Raw genomic sequence first — 20,672 nt, 5'->3', positions numbered from 1 at the left:
AAATCATACAACATACATAGCGCCTAACATACATGAACTATATTACGCATATAATATAACATGCCAAGAGTCACAACACCATAATAAAAACATGATAATGATAATAGATGTTATTAAAGAAATAACCATCCATACATAAATGAAAACATCCCATAATAAAATCCTCGACAAAACGCCGTACATCATCCAAAAATGAATGTATAAAAGGACAATAAGTCTATAAAATAAAGTAATCACTCATGAACATCACATCACATCTGCTTGGAGCGGGTGTGATAAGCTGGGCCGGTATGAGGCTCTTCAGGAGTCTCATACTTCCTCAACTTTTCCTTCACCGTCTCCAACTACACTTTGAGACCACAGATCTCGCTCTCAAGAGCCTCAAACTTAGCGTCCACCTCACGGTTATGCTTACGAATCCCGAACTCAACATCATTCTTGAAGCTAATAAACCCATCCATAGTAGCTTGAATCTCATCAAGTCGCTCCACATGCGGTAAAACACGCATGCAGTCACTTAGTGCATCAATACGAGTCTCCGGCGTATATGTCCTAGTCATATGAGTAATGGTAGCCATGTAGTAGTTAACTGGATCATTCAAGCGAGGCTGCCGACTACGACGACGAGCGGCAGACGGGGAAACAGGAGCAGGAACGGAACTGTTTCTTGAAGCCGACATCTACAAACAGCAAAACCACATACCACATACAAAATATAAACAACATAAGCAATAACTTATAATTATTCCTCATATGAAATGAAATGCATAATAATGCTATATCAAGAAAGGCCGGGCTGTAGACTAGACTCTAATGCACCCTAAAGACCAAGGGTTAACCACATTACGACCGCCTAGTTCCCTACAACTAGAGCTCTAATACCAACTGTGATGGCCCCGTCAGGTACCCTTAACGGCTCCGTCACTTGGTCCCACAACTTGATCGAACTTTAAATGAATTTATTAAACAACATTGCATTCTTTATTCAAAAATTTTCCCAAAAAAGGAAATTTACCAAAATAAGTAGTTCTAAACAAACTCAACTTATTAAAATAACCAAAGTTGACATAAAACATTGTCAACCAAATACCCACAATTTAATAATTCAAAAGAGAATGCAAAGTTTTAATGTTTAACAAAAATCTGCCAAAATGCATGCAGACTTTCTAACACAGCGGAAGCCTAATAAATCAAGTACCTGTGAAAACATGCGAGTAAACTGTCAACAAAAATGTTGAGTGAATTATAGGTTTAAATAAATGAATAAGCTTTAGACTACAAGATTTAAAATGTTAGAAAACATAAAATATTATTCCATTAATCCATGAGTCACCTGTAATCACTTAACCATTTCCATACCCTTATCAAGCACAATATACACTGAACATGTGTATCTTCAAATAATAACGAAGTACTAATACATTCCGATTATAAATTGCTAGCGCAACTAGCTCGAAATGGGGCTGTCAAGCCCGATAGATCTATCCATAGGATTCGCGTTCACCAGTAGAAACCAGTGATTACAGTTACCAGACTAGAGAATATTTTCGTTCAACTCATAATGAATAATTTATATTTAATTGCCACTTGTGTCTAAACGTAAAACAAAATGCATGTAATCACATACCAAAAATACTAAAATAGTATGTAAAACGGGACTAATTCTCACCTTAACGAAAATGAAGTAACCACACAAAAATGCGAACCGCAAATGAAGTAAGTGATCAAGAATGATCACAATGCCGACTTATAAATAAAGCAGGTCGATATAAATAACTAACTTAAGTCAAGTCTTAGTATGATAGCTATAGTACTTGTTGCAAGTAAACATAGAACATTACTCAGTATGCTTCGGTTTGATCAGAACAGCGTAAGGACACATACTTTCTATTTTTAGAAAGATTCTATTTTAGCAGGTTTCCATTGGAAAGTTTCTATTTTAGGAAAGTTTCTATTTTTGGAAAGTTTCTAACTTAGAAAAGTTTCCTTAATAAGAAAGTCAACAAAAGTCAACTCAAAAGTCAACCTTGGTCAAACTTAGTCAACATTAAGTTTTAAAATATAAATTATATTAATAATATAAGTTATAATGTTATTTAAAGTCAAATGTGTATAATCATGTCATATCATAAGTTTAATTAAATTAAATTAAATTATTAAAGTTAATATAAGTTTAAATGATATACGTAGTAATTAACGTAACATAAGTATTTAATTAATTAATTAAATATTAATCATAACATAAGTATTATTAATTAATAATAAATTTTTAGTCATATCATAAGTATTATTAATTAATAATGAATTATTAATCATATCATAAGTTTTAATTATAATTATTAAATCATAAGTATTTAATAATTAAATTATAATTAAATAATAACTAAGCCTTATAATAATTAAATAATTAATTAATCTTTATTATAAGTCTTAATATAATAATCCCATATCAAAAGTTTAATACTTACCATAAGTATTTTACATTAATAATAAAAGTATTATTAATCATAAGTTTAATAAAAAGTTTCATCAAATCATAAGTAATTATTAAATGATATAATAAATGTATATATCATAAGTCTTAAATTAAATAATTACTTTTATATCATAAGTAATGTAATAATAATGAAAATCATTATTTATATCATAAGTTCTATTTCAAAACCATAAGTTTTAATTAAAAGATCATCGGGTCATAACTTGAGCCCCGGGTGTCGGTTTTCGGCGAGTCTTATATATATCTTCGCCTAACCAAACCACCCGACACATTAGTGTACTCAAGAACACCTAAAAATCAGTCCCCAAGTCATGACCAACAGCCATAAATCAACTTGGAACTTTAATCCGTTCAAAATCTTGTTTTAGTCATACCGGGTGATCCGTGGCTCGGATTTTGATAACCCGAACATGAATGTTCATCCAATAATCAATCCTAACACACTAGTACACCCCAAAGACTCCAAAAGTGATCACAAAGTTGGACCAAAACTGAACACATTCATTTTTATACTTTAATTCCATGAAAACACCAATTTATGCATAACTTAAGTTCCGGGACTCGAAATAACATAAATCCCGAGTCTAAAATCAATGTCTTGATGAGAGGAACTCATATAAACACTTTAATTTATCAAAACATCAGTTAAATGTACTGAAATGATCAGATAGTCCACTGTCCAAATTTATCAAACCGAAAACATACACATTTGAGCATTTCTACGCATACAATCATCAATACACAAGTAATATACTATCATAATAACAATCAAAATCAGTAAAATTAAATAAACATCAAAAAGCTAGGGTTAGGGTTTATACCCTAATCGAAAATCAAATGGTATGGTCGTGTAGAGGATGATGAGAGCAACCTAATTATATAAACAATTGAATTATCCAAGCAAGTTTTGATGATCAAATGATGATGATGGTGGTGTGATATGCGACAGTCAAAAAAAGAAGGAAGAGGAAGAGAGAAAATGAAATGAGAGAATTAGGTTTTGAAATAAAAATGTGTTAAATGAAAATGAAAAGTGAAAAACAAAAATGGGAGGGGATACGGTGGGTTTCGGCCGAAAAAAGAAAGGGTGAGCCCCATAGTGGGCCATCTTTGATATTTGATAAAAAAAATTTAGCCCGAACGCCCGATCGAAGCCCAAAACGCGAAAACGCTACTACGCGATTAATTATTCGGAGAGATAACATATACGCGATAAATAAAATATATAAACACTATATATAATTATATGACATCAAAATATCATATTTAAATTAATTTGGATTTAAAAATCCCAAAAGTTTGACTGTTGGTTTGAAAACCGAAAAGATTCGCCGGATAAAAATCCACGACACGTAGAAACGTACAACTTAAAATACGAATACAAATATTCATATAACACATAATAATTAATATATTATTACTAAAATAATAATATAGGTTATAGAAATGACGTGGCGCGAATAACAATTAACGGACGTTAAATAATAAATGGTAAAAGATAACGAAAAAAGTAGGGTCGTGACATTCAAGCCAATCAGAACACCAAGATATTTTATCGGAAAGCATCCGGGTCTGGTCCCTGTTGCCGATGCAAAACGGCTGACTTCATTGTCATCCACTCCAATACCAAAAACATGAGATTTCATAACGTTAATGCGAAGACCCGAAACTAGATAAAATATATCCAGAATAGACAAAAATCGCTTTAATTCCTGTAATTTCCATTCTGAAAAAATAATAACATCGTCTGCATATAAAAAATGAGAGAGACGAATATTATCCTTACCGACATTTACACCGCGGATGAAATTACTCTCCATAGCACAATGTAAAGCAAGATGTAAACCCTCCATAACAATAATAAAAAGGAAAGGGCTTAGTGGATCGCCCTGACGAGGTCCCTTCTTGATTAAGAATTCCCGTGTCGGACTTCCGTTAACAAGAACTGAAGTTTTAGCTGAGTCTAAACAACCCATTATCCATGCGCACCAAGTTTCGCCAAAACCTAATGACTTAAGCATGAAAAACAAGTAGTCCCAACTAACTGAGTCATATGCTTTCTCAAAATCAACCTTGAAAAGAAACATTTTTTTATTCAATTTTTTGTACCACGAAATAATCTCGCTTAACATTAACGGCCCATCGAGAATCTTGAAATGTCCCGTTCTTATTGATTAAAAACATTCCATATTAATTGATTTCGTTGCGAGGTTTTGACCTCTATATGAATGAGACGTTTTTCAAAGACTACATTCATTTTAAAACAAACCATAACCTTTATTTCATCAATAAAGGTTTAAAAAGTTTTATGTAGATTATCAAATAATGATAATCTAAAATATCCTGTTTACACACGACTATTACATAATGGTTTACAATACAAATATGTTACAACTAAATAAGTTTCTTGAATGCAGTTTTTACACAATATCATATAAGCATGGACTCCAAATCTTGTCCTTATTTAAGTATGCGACAGCGGAAGCTCTTAATAATCACCTGAGAATAAACATGCTTAAAACGTCAACAAAAATGTTGGTGAGTTATAGGTTTAACCTATATATATCAAATCGTAACAATAGACCACAAGATTTCATATTTCAATATACATCCCATACATAGAGATAAAAATCATTCATATGGTGATCACCTGGTAACCGACATTAACAAGATGCATATATAAGAATATCCCCATCATTCCGGGACACCCTTCGGATATGATATAAATTTCGAAGTACTAAAGCATCCGGTACTTTGGATGGGGTTTGTTAGGCACAATAGATCTATCTTTAGAATTAGCGTCAATTAGGGTGTCTGTTCCCTAATTCTTAGATTACCAGACTTAATAAAAAGGGGCATATTCGAATTCGATAATTCAACCATAGAATGTAGTTTCACGTACTTGTGTCTATTTTGTAAATCATTTATAAAACCTGCATGTATTCTCATCCCAAAAATATTAGATTTTAAAAGTGGGACTATAACTCACTTTCACAGATTTTTACTTCGTCAGGAAGTAAGACTTGGCCACTGGTCGATTCACGAACCTATAACAAATATGTACATATATATCAAAGTATGTTCAAAATATATTTACAACACTTTTAATACATTTTGATGTTTTAAGTTTATTAAGTCAGCTGTCCTCGTTAGTAACCTACAACTAGTTGTCCACAGTTAGATGTACAGAAATAAATCGATATATATATTATCTTGAATCAATCCACGACCCAGTGTATACACGTCTCAGGCTAGATCACAACTCAAAGTATATATATTTTTGGAATCAACCTCAACCCTATATAGCTAACTCCAACATTACTGCATATAGAGTGTCTATGGTTGTTCCAAATAATATATATACATGGGTCGATATGATATGTCAAAACATTTACATACGTGTCTATGGTATCCCAAGATTACATAATATATTAGAATACATATATAATACAATATAAGTTAGCTAGAATATGATTTGTATAGAATTGTTAATATTTCCCGTAGCTACAAAAATAAAAAAAAATATCCAATCTTGTTTTACCCATAACTTCTTCATTTTAAATCCGTTTTGAGTGAATCAAATTGCTATGGTTTCATATTGAACTCTATTTTATGAATCTAAACATAAAAAGTATAGGTTTATAGTCGGAAATATAAGTTACAAGTCATTTTTGTAAGAGGTAGTCATTTCAGTCGAAAGAACGATGTCTTGATGACCATTTTGAAAAACATACTTCCACTTTGAGTTTAACCATGATTTTTGGATATAGTTTCATGTTCATAAGAAAAATCATTTTCCCAGAAGAACAACTTTTAAATCAAAGTTTATCATAGTTTTTAATTATCAAACCCAAAACAGCCCGCGGTGTTACTACGACGGCGTATGTCCAGTTTTACGGTGTTTTTCGTGTTTCCAGGTTTTAAATCATTAAGTTAGCATATCATATAGATATATAACATGTGTTTAGTTGATTTTAAAAGTCAAGTTAGAAGGATTAACTTTTGTTTGCGAACAAGTTTAGAATTAACTAAACCATGTTCTAGTGATTTCAAGTTTAAACCTTCGAATAAGATAGCTTTATATGTATGAATCGAATGATGTTATGAACATCATTACTACCTCAAGTTTTGTGGATAAACCTACTGGAAAAGATACAAATGGATCTAGCTTCAAAGGATCTTGGATGGCTTGAAAGTTCTTGAAGTAGAATCATGACACGAAAACAAGTTCAAGTAAGATTTCCACTCGAAATAAGATTGTTATAGTTATAGAAATTGAATCAAAGTTTGAATATGAGTATTACCTTATATTAGAAAGATATCTTACTATAAATAAGAAAGATTTCTTGAGGTTGGATGATCACTCTACAAGATTGGAAGTAAGCTAGCAAACTTGGAAGTATTCTTGATTTTATGAAACTAGAACTTGTAGAATTTATGAAGAACACTTAGAACTTGAAGATAGAACTTGAGAGAGATTAATTAGATGAAGAAAATTGAAGAATGAAAGTTTTTGTAGGTGTTTTTGGTCGTTGGTGTATGGATTAGATATAAAGGATATGTAATTTTGTTTTCATGTAAATAAGTCATGAATGATTACTCATATTTTTGTAATTTTATGAGATATTTTATGCTAGTTGCCAAATGATGGTTCCCGCATGTGTTAGGTGACTCACATGGGCTGCTAAGAGCTGATCATTGGAGTGTATATACCAATAGTACATACATCTAAAAGCTGTGTATTGTACGAGTACGAATACGGGTGCATACGAGTAGAATTGTTGATGAAACTTAACGAGGATGTAATTGTAAGCATTTTTGTGAAGTAGAAGTTTTTTGATAAGTGTCTTGAAGTCTTTCAAAAGTGTATGAATACATATTAAAACACTACATGTATATACATTTTAACTGAGTCGTTAAGTCATCGTTAGTCGTTACATGTAAGTGTTGTTTTGAAACCTTTAGGTTAACGATCTTGTTAAATGTTGTTAACCCAATGTTTATAATATCAAATGAGATTTTAAATTATTATATTATCATGATATTATGATGTACGAATATCTCTTAATATGATATATATATATATATATATATTAAATGTCGTTACAACGATAATCGTTACATATATGTCTCGTTTCAAAATCATTAAGTTAGTAGTCTTGTTTTTACAAATGAAGTTCATTGTTAATATACTTAATGATATGTTTACTTATAATAATATCATTTTAACTATATATATAACCATATATATGTCATCATATAGTTTTTACAAGTTTTAACGTTCGTGAATCACCGGTCAACTTGGGTGGTCAATTGTTATGAAACCTATTTCAATTAATCAAGTCTTAACAAGTTTGATTGCTTAACATGTTGGAAACACTTAATCATGTAAATAACAATTTCATTTAATATATATATAAACATGGAAAAGTTCGGATCACTACAGTACCTACCCGTTAAATAAATTTCGTCCCGAAATTTTAAGCAGTTGGAGGTGTTGACGAATCATCTGGAAATAAATGCGGGTATTTCTTCTTCATCTGATCTTCTTGTTCCCAGGTGAACTCGGGTCCTCTACGAGCATTCCATCGAACCTTAACAATTGGTATCTTGTTTTGCTTAAGTCTTTTAACCTCACGATCCATTATTTCGACGGGTTCTTCAATGAATTGAAGTTTTTCGTTGATTTGGATTTCATCTAACGGAATAGTGAGATCTTCTTTAGCAAAACATTTCTTCAAATTCGAGACGTGGAAAGTGTTATGTACAGCCGCGAGTTGTTGAGGTAACTCAAGTCGGTAAGCTACTGGTTCGACACGATCAATAATCTTGAATGGTCCGATATACCTTGGATTTAATTTCCCTCGTTTACCAAATCGAACAACGCCTTTCCAAGGTGCAACTTTAAGCATGACCATCTTTCCAATTTCAAATTCTATATCTTTTCTTTTAATTTCAGCGTAGCTCTTTTGTCGACTTTGGGCGGTTTTCAACCGTTGTTGAATTTGGATGATCTTCTCGGTAGTTTCTTGTATTATCTCCGGACTCGTAATCTGTCTATCCCCCACTTCACTCTAACAAATCGGAAACCTGCACTTTCTACCATAAAGTGCTTCAAACGGCGCCATCTCAATGCTTGAATGGTAGCTGTTGTTGTAGGAAAATTCTGCTAACGGTAGATGTCGATCCCAACTGTTTCCGAAATCAATAACACATGCTCGTAGCATGTCTTCAAGCGTTTGTATCGTCCTTTCACTCTACCCAACAGTTTGTGGATGATAGACAGTACTCATGTCTAGACGAGTTCCTAATGCTTACTGTAATGTCTGCCAGAATCTTGAAATAAATCTGGCATCCCTATCAGAGATAATAGAGATTGGTATTCCATGTCTGGAGATGACTTCCTTCAAATACATTCGTGCTAATTTCTCCATCTTGTCATATTCTCTTATTGGCAGGAAGTGTGCTGATTTGGTGAGACGATCAACTATTACCCAAATAGTATCAAAACCACTTGCAGTCCTTGGCAATTTAGTGATGAAATCCATGGTAACGTTTTCCCATTTCCATTTATGGATTTCGGGTTGTTGAAGTAGACCTGATGGTTTTTGATGCTCAGCTTTGACCTTAGAACACGTCAAACATTCTCCTACGTATTTAGCAACATCGGCTTTCATACCCGGCCACCAAAAATGTTTCTTGAGATCCTTGTACATCTTCCCCGTTCCAGGATGTATTGAGTATCTGGTTTTATGAGCTTCTCTAAGTACCATTTCTCTCATATCTCCAAATTTTGGTACCCAAATCCTTTCAGCCCTATACCGGGTTCCGTATTCTCGAATATTAAGATGCTTCTCCAATCCTTTGGGTATTTCATACTTTAAATTTCCCTCTTTTAAAACTCCTTGTTGCGCCTCCTTTATTTGAGTAGTAAGGTTATTGTGAATCATTATATTCATAGATTTTACTCGAATGGGTTCTCTGTCCTTCCTGCTCAACGCGTCGGCTACCACATTTGCCTTCCCCGGGTGGTAACGAATCTCAAAGTCGTAATCATTCAACAATTCAATCCACCTACGCTGCCTCATATTCAGTTGTTTCTGATTAAATATGTATTGAAGACTTTTGTGGTCGGTATATATAATACTTTTGACCCCATATAAGTAGTGCCTCCAAGTCTTTAATGCAAAAACAACCGCGCCTAATTCCAAATCATGCATCATATAATTTTGTTCGTGAATCTTCAATTGTCTAGAAGTATAAGCAATCACCTTCGTTCGTTGCATTAATACACAACCGAGACCTTGCTTTGATGCGTCACAATAAATCACAAAATCATCATTCCCTTCAGGCTATGACAATATAGATGCCGTAGTTAGCTTTTGAGACGGGAACATCATTGATGCTCTTTTCTTCAGTTTGTACTTTCTCGACGTGTGCTAGAACAGCATAGCAACCTTTTCTTATTAGTTTTTATGCCTTCAAATTACTAATAAGATGTAGCTTCGTGTTGCCCTTTTCTCCGTACACCATTAAGGGTTTTCCTTTTTCTCGTATAATGCGAATTGCATTTTTGTAACAAACGATCTCTGCTTTCACTTCTTTCAACCAGTCCATACCGATTATCACATCAAAACTCCCTAACTCTACTGGTATCAAGTCAATCTTAAATGTTTCGCTAACCAGTTTAATTTCTCGATTCCGACATATATTATCTGCTAAAATTAATTTACCATTTGCTAATTCGAGTCAAAATTTACTATCCAAAGGCGTCAATGGACAACTTAATTTAGCACAAAAATCTCTACTCATATAGCTTCTATCCGCACCCGAATCAAATAAAACGTAAGCAGATTTATTATCAATAAGAAACGTACCCGTAACAAGCTCCGGGTCTTCCTGTGCCTCTGCCGCATTAATATTGAAAACTCTTCCGCGGCCTTGTCCATTCGTATTCTCCTGGTTCGGGCAATTTCTAATAATGTGGCCCAGTTTTCCACATTTATAACAAACTACATTGGCATAACTTGCTCCGACACTACTTGCTCCTCCATTACTCGTTCCGACACCATTTGTTCCTTTCGTTCTATTAACCACTGGTCCGTAGACCTCACACTTCGCCGCGCTATGTCTATTTCTTTTACACTTGTTTCAAAATTTGGTGCAGAACCCCGAGTGATACTTTTCACACCTTTGGCATAGCTGCTTCTGATTGTTGTTTTTGTTGTTGCTGCAGTTGTTATTGTTGTTGGAATGATTGTTGTAGTTGTCGTTGTTGTTGTTGTTTTGCCGTTTGTTGTAGTTGCGATTGATGTTGAGATTGTTGGGATAGTTTTTGTTGTTTTCGTGACTCTTATCACCATTTTCCTCCCACTTTCTTTTGACTAGCTTCACGTTGGCCTCTTCGGCCGCCTGTTCTTTAATTCTTCCCTCAATCTGGTTCACTAGTTTGTGAGCCATTCTACATGCCTTTTGTATGGAGGCAGGCTCGTGTGAACTTATATCTTCTTGGATTCTCTCCGGTAACCCTTTCATAAACGCGTTGATCTTCTCTTCCTCATCTTCGAACGCTCTCGGACATAATTGGCACAATTCTGTGAATCATCTTTCGTACGAAGTAATATCGAATCCCTGTGTTCGTAACCCTCTAAGTTCTGACTTGAGCTTATTAACCTCAATTCTAGGATGGTACTTCTCGTTCATCAAGTGCTTGAATGCTGACCACGGTAGCGCGTAGGCAGCATCTTGTCCCACTTGCTCTAGATAGGTATTCCACCATGTTAATGCAATACCTGTGAAGGTATGCGTAGCGTACTTCACTTTGTCTCCTTCAGCACACTTACTTATGGCAATGACCGATTCACCTTTCTCGGTCCACCGTTTCAATCTGATTGGTCCTTTGGTCCCATCAAATTCTGAAGGTTTGCAGGTAGTGAATTCCTTGTAGGAGCATCCTACACGATTTCTTGTGCCGTTAGCTGTATTGCTAGATTCAGAGTTATTGTTGATATGTAGCGCGGCCTGTACTGCGGCTATGTTTGAAGCAAAAAAGGCACGAAATTCCTCTTCGCTCATATTCAAGGTGTGTCGAGTAGTCAGCGCCATTTCCTTCAAAATAGTCAAATGAAACGAGTTAATCGTATAGAATATCAAGAGTAGTCAATAGTATTTCGTAGCGTAATATGAACTTATTTATAAAAGCTCTTTGTTCATATTAGCGTTTTATACTCTTTAATTCGGGTAGTACCTACCCGTTAAGTTCATACTTAGTAGCTAACATACCATTTCAACTACTACAATTCTATATGAAAAACTAATCACAACAAAAAAAAAATATATCATATTCAAACCTTTATACAATAACTTGCAAACTTACAATACCGCTATTTTACATATAGCATGAAATATAGCACGAAATATAGCACATAAAACTTTGATACAAAGTAGTTACGAAGATAATTCTAGTTAATAAATAAGGCGTTCAATAAAGGCAATAAAGACACGTAATTCATACGTCCAGAAACAATTCATGCATTCTGGTTTTACTAATACCACTTCCCATCCTTGGTTTTGTGGAACATAACCGTTGTGACCGATAGTAAGACAATGTGTTGTAACATCGTCAAAAGGATGAAGGTTACGTAATGACCAACAGTCTCGTAATAACCTAAAAACCTCATTTCTTACCCCAATTACCGACTCCGTCACTTGTGGGAACGTTTTGTTTAATAGTTGTAGCCCGATGTTCTTGTTCTCACTTTGGTGAGAAGCGAACATTACTAACCCGTAAGCATAACATGCTTCTTTATGTTGCATGTTAGCCGCTTTTTCTAAATCACGAAGTCCTATATTCGGATATATTGAGTCAAAATAATTTCTTAACCCGTTGCGTAAAATAGCATTTGGGTTCCCCGCAATATATGCGTCAAAGTAAACACATCGTAACTTATGGATTTCCCAATGTGATATCCCTCATCTTTCGAACGAAATCCTTTTATAAACCAAGGCATTCTTGGAACGTTCTTCGAATGTCTTACAAACTGATCTCGCCTTAAATAGTTGTGCCGAGGAATTCTGACCGACTCTAGACAAGATTTCATCAATCATGTCTCCGGGTAGGTCTCTTAAAATATTGGGTTGTCTATCCATTTTTGTATTTTTATATGTAAAATAGACAAGAGTTAGATTCATAAAAAAATACTTATTAATACAAGCAATTTTTACATATATCATAAAGCATAAGCACACTATATTACATATATTACACCACACGAATACAACTATCTTATTCCGACTCGTTCGTTTCTTCTTCTTTAGTTTTGGTTCGTTTTGCCAAGTTTCTAGGGATATATGATGTTCCCCTAATACGAGCCGTCATTTTCCACATTGGTTTAGAAAAACCTGGTGGTTTAGAGGTTCCCAGGTTATTGTCACAACTTAAGAAATACGGGTGTTGACGATACATATAAAGTTCATCGGATTTGGAATCAAATTTCTCTATTTTTATGCCCTTTCCCTTATTGTTCTCTTTTGCCTTATTAAATTGTGTTGGGGTAATTTCTATAACATCATCGGAATCCTTGTCGGGATCCGATTCATCAGAGAATTGGTAATCCTCCCAATACTTTGCTTCCTTGACGGAAACACCATTGACCATAATTAACTTTGGTCGGTTCGTTGAGGATTTTTTTCTACTTAACCTTTTTATTATTTCCCCCACTGGTTCTATTTCTTCTTCCAGTTCCGATTCTTCTTCCGGTTCCGACTCTTCTTCCGGTTCCTCTTCGGGAACTTGTGAATCAGTCCACGAATCATTCCAATTTACATTTGACTCTTCATTCTAGAGGTAGACATCTATAACATAATATCAAACACGTTAAGAGATTAATATATCACATAATATTCACATGTTAAAAATATATAGTTTCCAACAAAATTTGTTAAGCAATCATTTTTCAAGTAAACACGGTCGAAGTCCAGACTCACTAATGCATCCTAACAAACTCGATAAGACACACTAATGCAAAATTCTGGTTCTCTAAGACCAACGCTCGGATACCAACTGAAATGTCCCGTTCTTATTGATTAAAAACGTTCCATATTAATTGATTTCGTTGCGAGGTTTTGACCTCTATATGAGACGTTTTTCAAAGACTGCATTCATTTTAAAACAAACCATAACCTTTATTTCATCAATAAAGGTTTAAAAAGTTTTACGTAGATTATCGAATAATGATAATCTAAAATATCCTGTTTACACACGACTATTATGTAACAGACTGAAACCCTGGCTAGTTGTAAGTGGACTATTTTGCCCTTAGGGTTTATGCTAAGTCTTAAGTGCTTTTTATTTTAATTATTTAATTAGTGTTTTATTATATTTGTGTTGTGTCCAGTTTGTGACAAGGGTCCCAGAACAGGTTTGTTTATTTTATTTGGACCTCGTTTGGGTTACCTAATCTTGTGCGAAAGATTTCAGATAACTGGTAAATACCCGTGTGTTGAGGGGTATTGTGATATAACACAATTAAGTGTTATACCAGCTGCCACTTTCTCATTTTCTTTCCATTTCTAGAAAATTCACCGTACCTTCATCCCTTCCACCTAACCAAACCCTAATCCTTAAACATTGGTCTTGAGCTCAAATTGGTGTTAGAATCGTGTTTGTTATCGTTTACTGAGTCTATCAAGGTAAGTAAGATGTGTTTTTGTGTTCATTTCGTTGTTTAATTCATGCTTTTGTGTGAGTTTTGTAAAAAAGCTTGAATTTGTGTCATAACTAGTGATTTAAGTGTTGTTATGGTTAAATTGTTGTGGGTTTTGAGTCTATAACATGTAGTGAACAAGTTGTGGTCTATTTTGGTGTTTAAAATGAGCTCTAGATCGAGATTTGAGGATTTCATCGTGAAGTCCGTAGCCTTTGCTCAGTTACTGAGGAAGATAAACACGGTCGGCAGACTGTCGGTCGACAGTCGACCGACTGAGGGCTCAACCGACCGATTGTGTAGTGAACCGACCGATTGAGTTTGACTTTCGGCCGATTGTGGAGATACCAAATAAGTCGACCGATTGGGAAAGCCAGTCGACAGGTTGTGTCTACAGTCGACCGACTGTCTATGTTAGTCGAACGATTGAGTAGACAGTCGACCGACTGTGTGTCCAGGGCAGAATGTTTTACCAAAGTGCCTTTTTCTAGCCGTTATGCTGCCCGTTTATATTTTGGTGTTCAGGATGTAAATTTTGAAAGTGCACAAGTGTTAAGCATGAAAATTTTAGCGGACGCATTTTTTTTACTAATTTGCTATAATTCGCTGTCAGTGTGTCTAATCTTGATGGGAACACTATTCTAATTTGGTTTTTGCTGTTCTCAGGAGATAAGGACAAGGAGGAAGCTCAGAAATAATAACTGAGCAGTTGCTGGTAATTGGTGAGTGGGTCTATCTACGGATAGAGTTTAAGTAGCATATCATGCTACTGTGGTTGACTCTTTTACCATGCATAGTGTAGGAATTGCTATGATAGAATAATATCGTTTACCTAATGTTGTATGTGAATTATGTGTACACTGTGTGAATGGCACCAATCGGGCCTAGGGAGACTGGGGACTCGAGACCGTGCCTAGGAGAGGTTAGAGTCCGTATGAGGTCAACCGTGCCTAGGGGAGGTTGGGTCCATAGGCTACTGATTGTGGAGTATAGTGTGAATGATGCATCCCCTGCATCTGGATAACTATACTGTGAATTGAGTAGCAGGGACTATCGGTAGACTCAGGCCCGATCAGCTGGGAGTCGTGTGCTCGTACAAGCCGCCGATCCTCGTATTGTCTTATTGTATGCTAGTTGGTAGTTAGCAAGTGTTGTTGTTAGTATATAGCTTGTGTGTGGCTTAAGCTATATCTGTTAGATAGATTCCATTCACTTAGCGGTACGCTAATCCCCCACATATTCTCCCCTTGCAGGTTTAGGTACTGCTAGTCGGGATGGGTGCTGTTGCAGAAGACATGTTTGACCACCCAACTCGGATGTGGACTTTTGTATAAATAATGTTTTGTAATAACGTAACACCGTTGTGTAAACTTAAACGTAATTACACGGATTAATGTAATGACGTGACATATATAGTGTTTGTAAATAAAGTCTTCCGCTGTGTGTTTGAAAAAAAAAATAAAAAATAAAAAATAAAAAATGGCCGGTGTTACAAGTTGGTATCAGAGCATGGTTTGGCAGCAAGTGCGTGCGCGTACTTTGTTCTCAAACCCTGAGGCAAGTCAAACATGTCTGTGGGAGTGGGGGCTAAGTGAAATTAAGATATACGTGTGTTAGTTGTGATTGAACTAACTGTTATCCACTAAGCTTTTGTGTGAGCTGTTTTGTAGCACAGGTATGGCTGATAGAAACGCAACTGGCCCATCCAACCCCGGAACATTCAGAGCACCAGAAGAGGGTGTTGAGTCTGATGATGATCAGAGTAGTTACATCCTTCAGTTAGAAAGCAAGCTAAAAGAGGCTGAAGATAAAATTAATGAGCTTGAATTAGCGAGGCATTCTGGAAACGATGATACACCACCTGGATTCCCAACCGCGCAATCTCAAACGATACCTAATGTGCACCAGAACCAGTTTCAGAATCAAATACCCAACCAATACTATATGCCACCGCAAAACACTTTTACCTACCAAAATCTCATGATGATGAACCCATACCAAATGCAAATGTTTCATCAACATTACATGCAACCACCCAAAAGGTGTACTTATAAGAACTTCCGTGATTGCAAACCCTCTGAGTTCTCTGGAAGTACTGATCCGACTGTAACTCTCAATTGGTTGCGAGAAATTGAAAGGGTATTTGAAGCGTGCCAGTGTGAACCCGAGCTGAAAGTAACATATGCTAGTCGAATGTTGAAAGGTAGGGCTATGATTTGGTGGGATTCTTTGATTTCCAGTATACCAAAGGAGCAAGTAAGTATGATCACGTGGGAGCAGTTTCATGGGAAGGTGTGTGAACAGTATTGTAATCCATTTGATATGAACCGAATCAAGACTGAGTTTCTTGAAATGAAGATGACACCTCAAATGACGATCGATGAGGTAGTAGAGAAGTATATGGATAAACTGAGGTTTGTACAACAGTGGGTGCCAGACGAAGCATCTCGTATACAGCATTTTGTTAATATCATTTTGCCAGAGTACCGAACATTTGTTAGAACAGCTACGTCATTGTCTCAAGCTGTTGTAATGGCTAAGATGGTAGAAAGTGATGTTCAGGCCGCCAGAAATAGAATGTTTGGTAATGTGCTACAACAAGGTGGGCAAGTATCTGGTCAATCAGGATCTAAATCCAAGAAGTCTAGTGGTTTAAATCGAAGGGTAAAAGTGGTCAGAGTAGCTCTGGATCTGGATCAGGTAAAGGGAATTGGTGTCACACGTGTCGATCTTCTCATAGTGGTCAGTGTTCTGAGGCTACAAGAAGATGTTTAAAGTGTGGTGTTGTTGGGCATGAGTCTTCAGCATGTCAGTATCCAAATAGTGTGTGTTGGAGTTGTCATAAATCAGGGCATTGTGCAGTTAGTTGTCCATCGAAGAGTGGTAGTTCCGGGGCAGGGTCAGGGGCGCGTTCGGCATCAGCCGGAGGGTCAACTGCCTCGAGTGGGCAGAAGAGGAAGAATCCTCCAACAGCAGAGGCTAGAGCTTGTCAGATGTCAGTTGAGAATGCCGTGGCAACCGACGAAGTGATCACCGGTATGTTTCTAATCAACTCAATACCTGCTCGCGTATTGTTTGATTGTGGTGCCAATAGGTGTTTTATGTCCCTAGATTTCTGTGCTAAGTTGAATTTACCAGCTACTGTGTTACCCAAGCCGGTTAGTGTAGAAGTAGCCGATGGTAAGACCACACCCGTCACAACATATGTGTCTGGGGTTTGTATAGAGATAGAAGGGAAGTCTTTCCCAGTGACTTGTTTAGTGTTACCTATTCCTAGCTTTGATGTAGTATTAGGAATGGATTGGCTGAGCTCGCTTAGGGCTAATATTAAGTGCGATAGGAAAATGATTACCTTTCGTTCGACCGATGGAACACGTGTTGTGGCCCGAGGGGAGCGGGGCGGGTATAATTTTCCGTTGATAACCATGATGAAAGCGAAAAAGTTGATGGCAAAGGGTTGTGATTCATTTCTTGCATATGTGATTGATGCGAAGAAAGAAAAGAGAACAGTGGTCGATATTCCAGTAGTATCAGAATTTCCCGAAGTGTTCCCAGATGATTTACCAGGTCTGCCGTCGGTAAGGGAAGTCGAATATAAGATTGAGTTGGTTCCTGGAACAACTCCAGTTGCAAAAGCTCCATATCGATTAGCGCCGTCTGAAATCCGTGAAATGATGTCACAGATTCAAGAGTTATTAGATCGTGGGTTTATCCGACCGAGTTCTTCACCGTGGGGTGCTCCGGTATTGTTTGTTAAAAAGAAAGATGGGTCAGTGCGTATGTGTATTGATTATCGTGAATTGAACAAAAGAACTGTGAAGAATAAGTATCCGTTACCTCGAATAGACGATTTGTTCGATCAGTTACAGGGTGCTTCATTCTTTTCTAAGATAGACTTACGATCCGGATATCATCAAGTTCGTGTTGCTGAATCAGATATACCGAAAACAACGTTCATAACAAGGTATAGTCATTATGAATTTCTTGTCATGCCGTTTGGGTTGACGAATGCGCCAGCAGCCTTCATGGATCTAATGAATAGAGTGTGTCGTCCATTCTTAGATAAGTTTGTGATTGTGTTTATTAACGACATATTGGTGTATTCGAAAACAGAGATTGAAGATGCTGAACATCTGAGGTTGGTTTTGAACTTGTTAAAACGTGAGCAACTATTTGCAAAATTTTCAAAGTGTGAATTTTGGTTACGTGAAGTGCAGTTTTTGGGTCATGTGATTTGTGCCGAAGGTATAAAAGTTGATCCGACAAAGATAGAAGCGGTAATGAATTGGAATTCTCCGAAGACTCCGACTGAGATTAAGAGTTTTCTGGGATTGGCTGGTTATTATCGCAGGTTTATCAAAGATTTTTCTAAAATAGCAGGTCCGTTGACTAAGTTGACTCGTAAAGATGTAGCCTTTCGATGGACTAATGAACAGGAAAAGGCTTTTCAGATTTTGAAACAGCTACTGTGTCAGGCACCAGTGTTAGCTTTACCAGAAGGTTCAGACGACTTCGTGGTATACTGTGATGCGTCATTTGCTGGGTTGGGTTGTGTCTTAATGCAGAGAGATAAAGTAATCACCTACGCCTCGCGACAGTTGAAGGTTCATGAGAAGAATTATCCAGTGCATGATCTTGAAATGGCTGCAGTAGTGTTTGCTTTGAAACTGTGGAGACATTATTTGTATGGAACTCATTGTGTTATTTGTACAGATCATAAGAGTTTGCAATATATCTTCTCACAGAAAGAATTGAATATGCGTCAGAGACGGTGGCAAGAGTTGATCAAAGATTATGATTGTGAAATTAAATATCATCCGATTAAGGCAAATGTGGTTGCATATGCGCTAAGTCATAAAAAGTCAAGTGAAAATGTGAAATTCCTTCAGTTGAATATAACTTCAGATTTGATCAACAGCTTAAGATCTGTTCAGGCCTGTGCTTTGGAGGACTAACATATTAAATCTGAACAAATGATCAAACGAAAAGCGGACTTAATTGATGACTCACGTGGACTAAATACCTTAAACAATCATATTTGGGTGCCTAAGCTTTGAGATTTGAGGGAACAAATCCAGATTAACAGTACATCCGGGTAGTAATAAGATGTATCATGACATGAAAACAGTGTATTGGTGGCCAACAATGAAATCAGACATCGCCCGTCATGTTGAAAAGTGTCATATATGTGCTCAAGTGAAGGCAGAACATCAGAAACCTTATGGTTCGTTACGTCAGTTACAGATTCCAGAGTGGAAGTGGGAACATATAACGATGGATTTTGTGACAAAATTTCCTCGAACTCAGAAAAGACATGATATGATTTGGGTAATAGTGGATCGTCTAACTAAAAGTGCTCATTTTCTTGCTACTCGTGAAACAGCTTCGTTAAGTGAGTTAGCCAAATTGTATGTGAAAGAAATAGTTAGTCGACATGGTGTGCCGTTATCGATCGTTTCTGACAGAGATTCCAGATTTCTGTCAAATTTTTGGAATAGTCTTCAACAGAATCTAGGTACACGTGTGAATTTAAGTACAGCTTATCATCCTCAAACAGATGGTCAGAGTGAAAGAACGATACAAACTTTGGAGGATATGTTAAGGGCTTGTGTGTTAGAATACGGTGGTTCGTGGGATACACATTTACCGTTGGTCGAATTCGCGTATAATAATTCATATCATTCAAGTATAGGGATGCCGACCTATGAAATGTTGTACGGTCGTCGTTGCAGAACTCCGACTTGTTGGTTAGAAGCCGGGTAGAAACAGTTTGCAGGTCCCGAAATTGTTCAATTGACAGCCGAAAAAGTTGCAATCGCGCGAGAAAAGTTGAAAGCCGCTAGAGATAGACAGAAAATGTATGCTGATCTGCGTAGACGTCCGGTAACCTTTAGTGTAGGTGAACGAGTGTATTTAAAAGTTTCACCGTGGAAAGGGGTTATTAGATTCGGTAAATGTGGTAAGTTAGCACCAAGATTTATTGGTCCGTTTCCGATTAGTGAAGTGTTGAACGATCAGACTGTGGTGTTAGATCTTCCGCCAGAGTTAGCCGGTATTCATAATACATTTAACGTGTGTTATCTTCGTAAGTGTAAAGTCGATGATGAAATGCAACTCCTTCCTTTAGAAGATTTAAGAGTCGATTTGAATAATAAATTGGTGGAAGAGCCGGTCCGTGTAGTTGACCGAAAGGTGACTAAGTTGAGAAATAAAGAGATACCGATGGTGTTGATCGAGTGGAAACACAGTTTGGGTTCTAATCTTACGTGGGAAACGGAAGAGTTGATGAGAAACCGCTACCCTCATTTGTTTAACCAAGACCAGATTTCGAGGACGGAATCTCCTTAAGGGGGGTGAATTTGTAACAGACTGAAACCCGGGCTATTGTAAGTGGACTATTTTGCCCTTAGGGTTTATGCTAAGTCTTAAGTGCTTTTTATTTTAATTATTTAATTAGTATTTTATTATAT

The 20,672-nt window shown here is 36.3% G+C and overlaps 1 protein-coding gene across 1 annotated transcript in view; it reads right to left on the bottom strand.

The window, feature by feature from the left end:
• Nucleotides 1-344: 344 nt before the first annotated feature.
• Nucleotides 345-20,672, bottom strand: part of LOC139887619 (uncharacterized) — a 39,909-nt gene continuing 19,581 nt past the window's right edge. The window contains exons 4-6 of the mRNA XM_071870696.1: nucleotides 4,284-4,569; nucleotides 4,084-4,166; nucleotides 345-680 (exon numbers count right to left, since the gene is read on the bottom strand). Coding sequence (XP_071726797.1) covers nucleotides 345-680; nucleotides 4,084-4,166; nucleotides 4,284-4,569 — 705 coding nt within the window. The remainder of the gene's footprint in view (nucleotides 681-4,083; nucleotides 4,167-4,283; nucleotides 4,570-20,672) is intronic.

Source organism: Rutidosis leptorrhynchoides, chromosome 2 (genome assembly GCF_046630445.1).
Source record: "Rutidosis leptorrhynchoides isolate AG116_Rl617_1_P2 chromosome 2, CSIRO_AGI_Rlap_v1, whole genome shotgun sequence".
NCBI classification, from domain to species: Eukaryota; Viridiplantae; Streptophyta; class Magnoliopsida; order Asterales; family Asteraceae; genus Rutidosis; species Rutidosis leptorrhynchoides.
The sequence above is the reverse complement of the archived record's forward strand: the minus strand, read 5'-3'. Positions and strand labels throughout refer to the sequence as shown.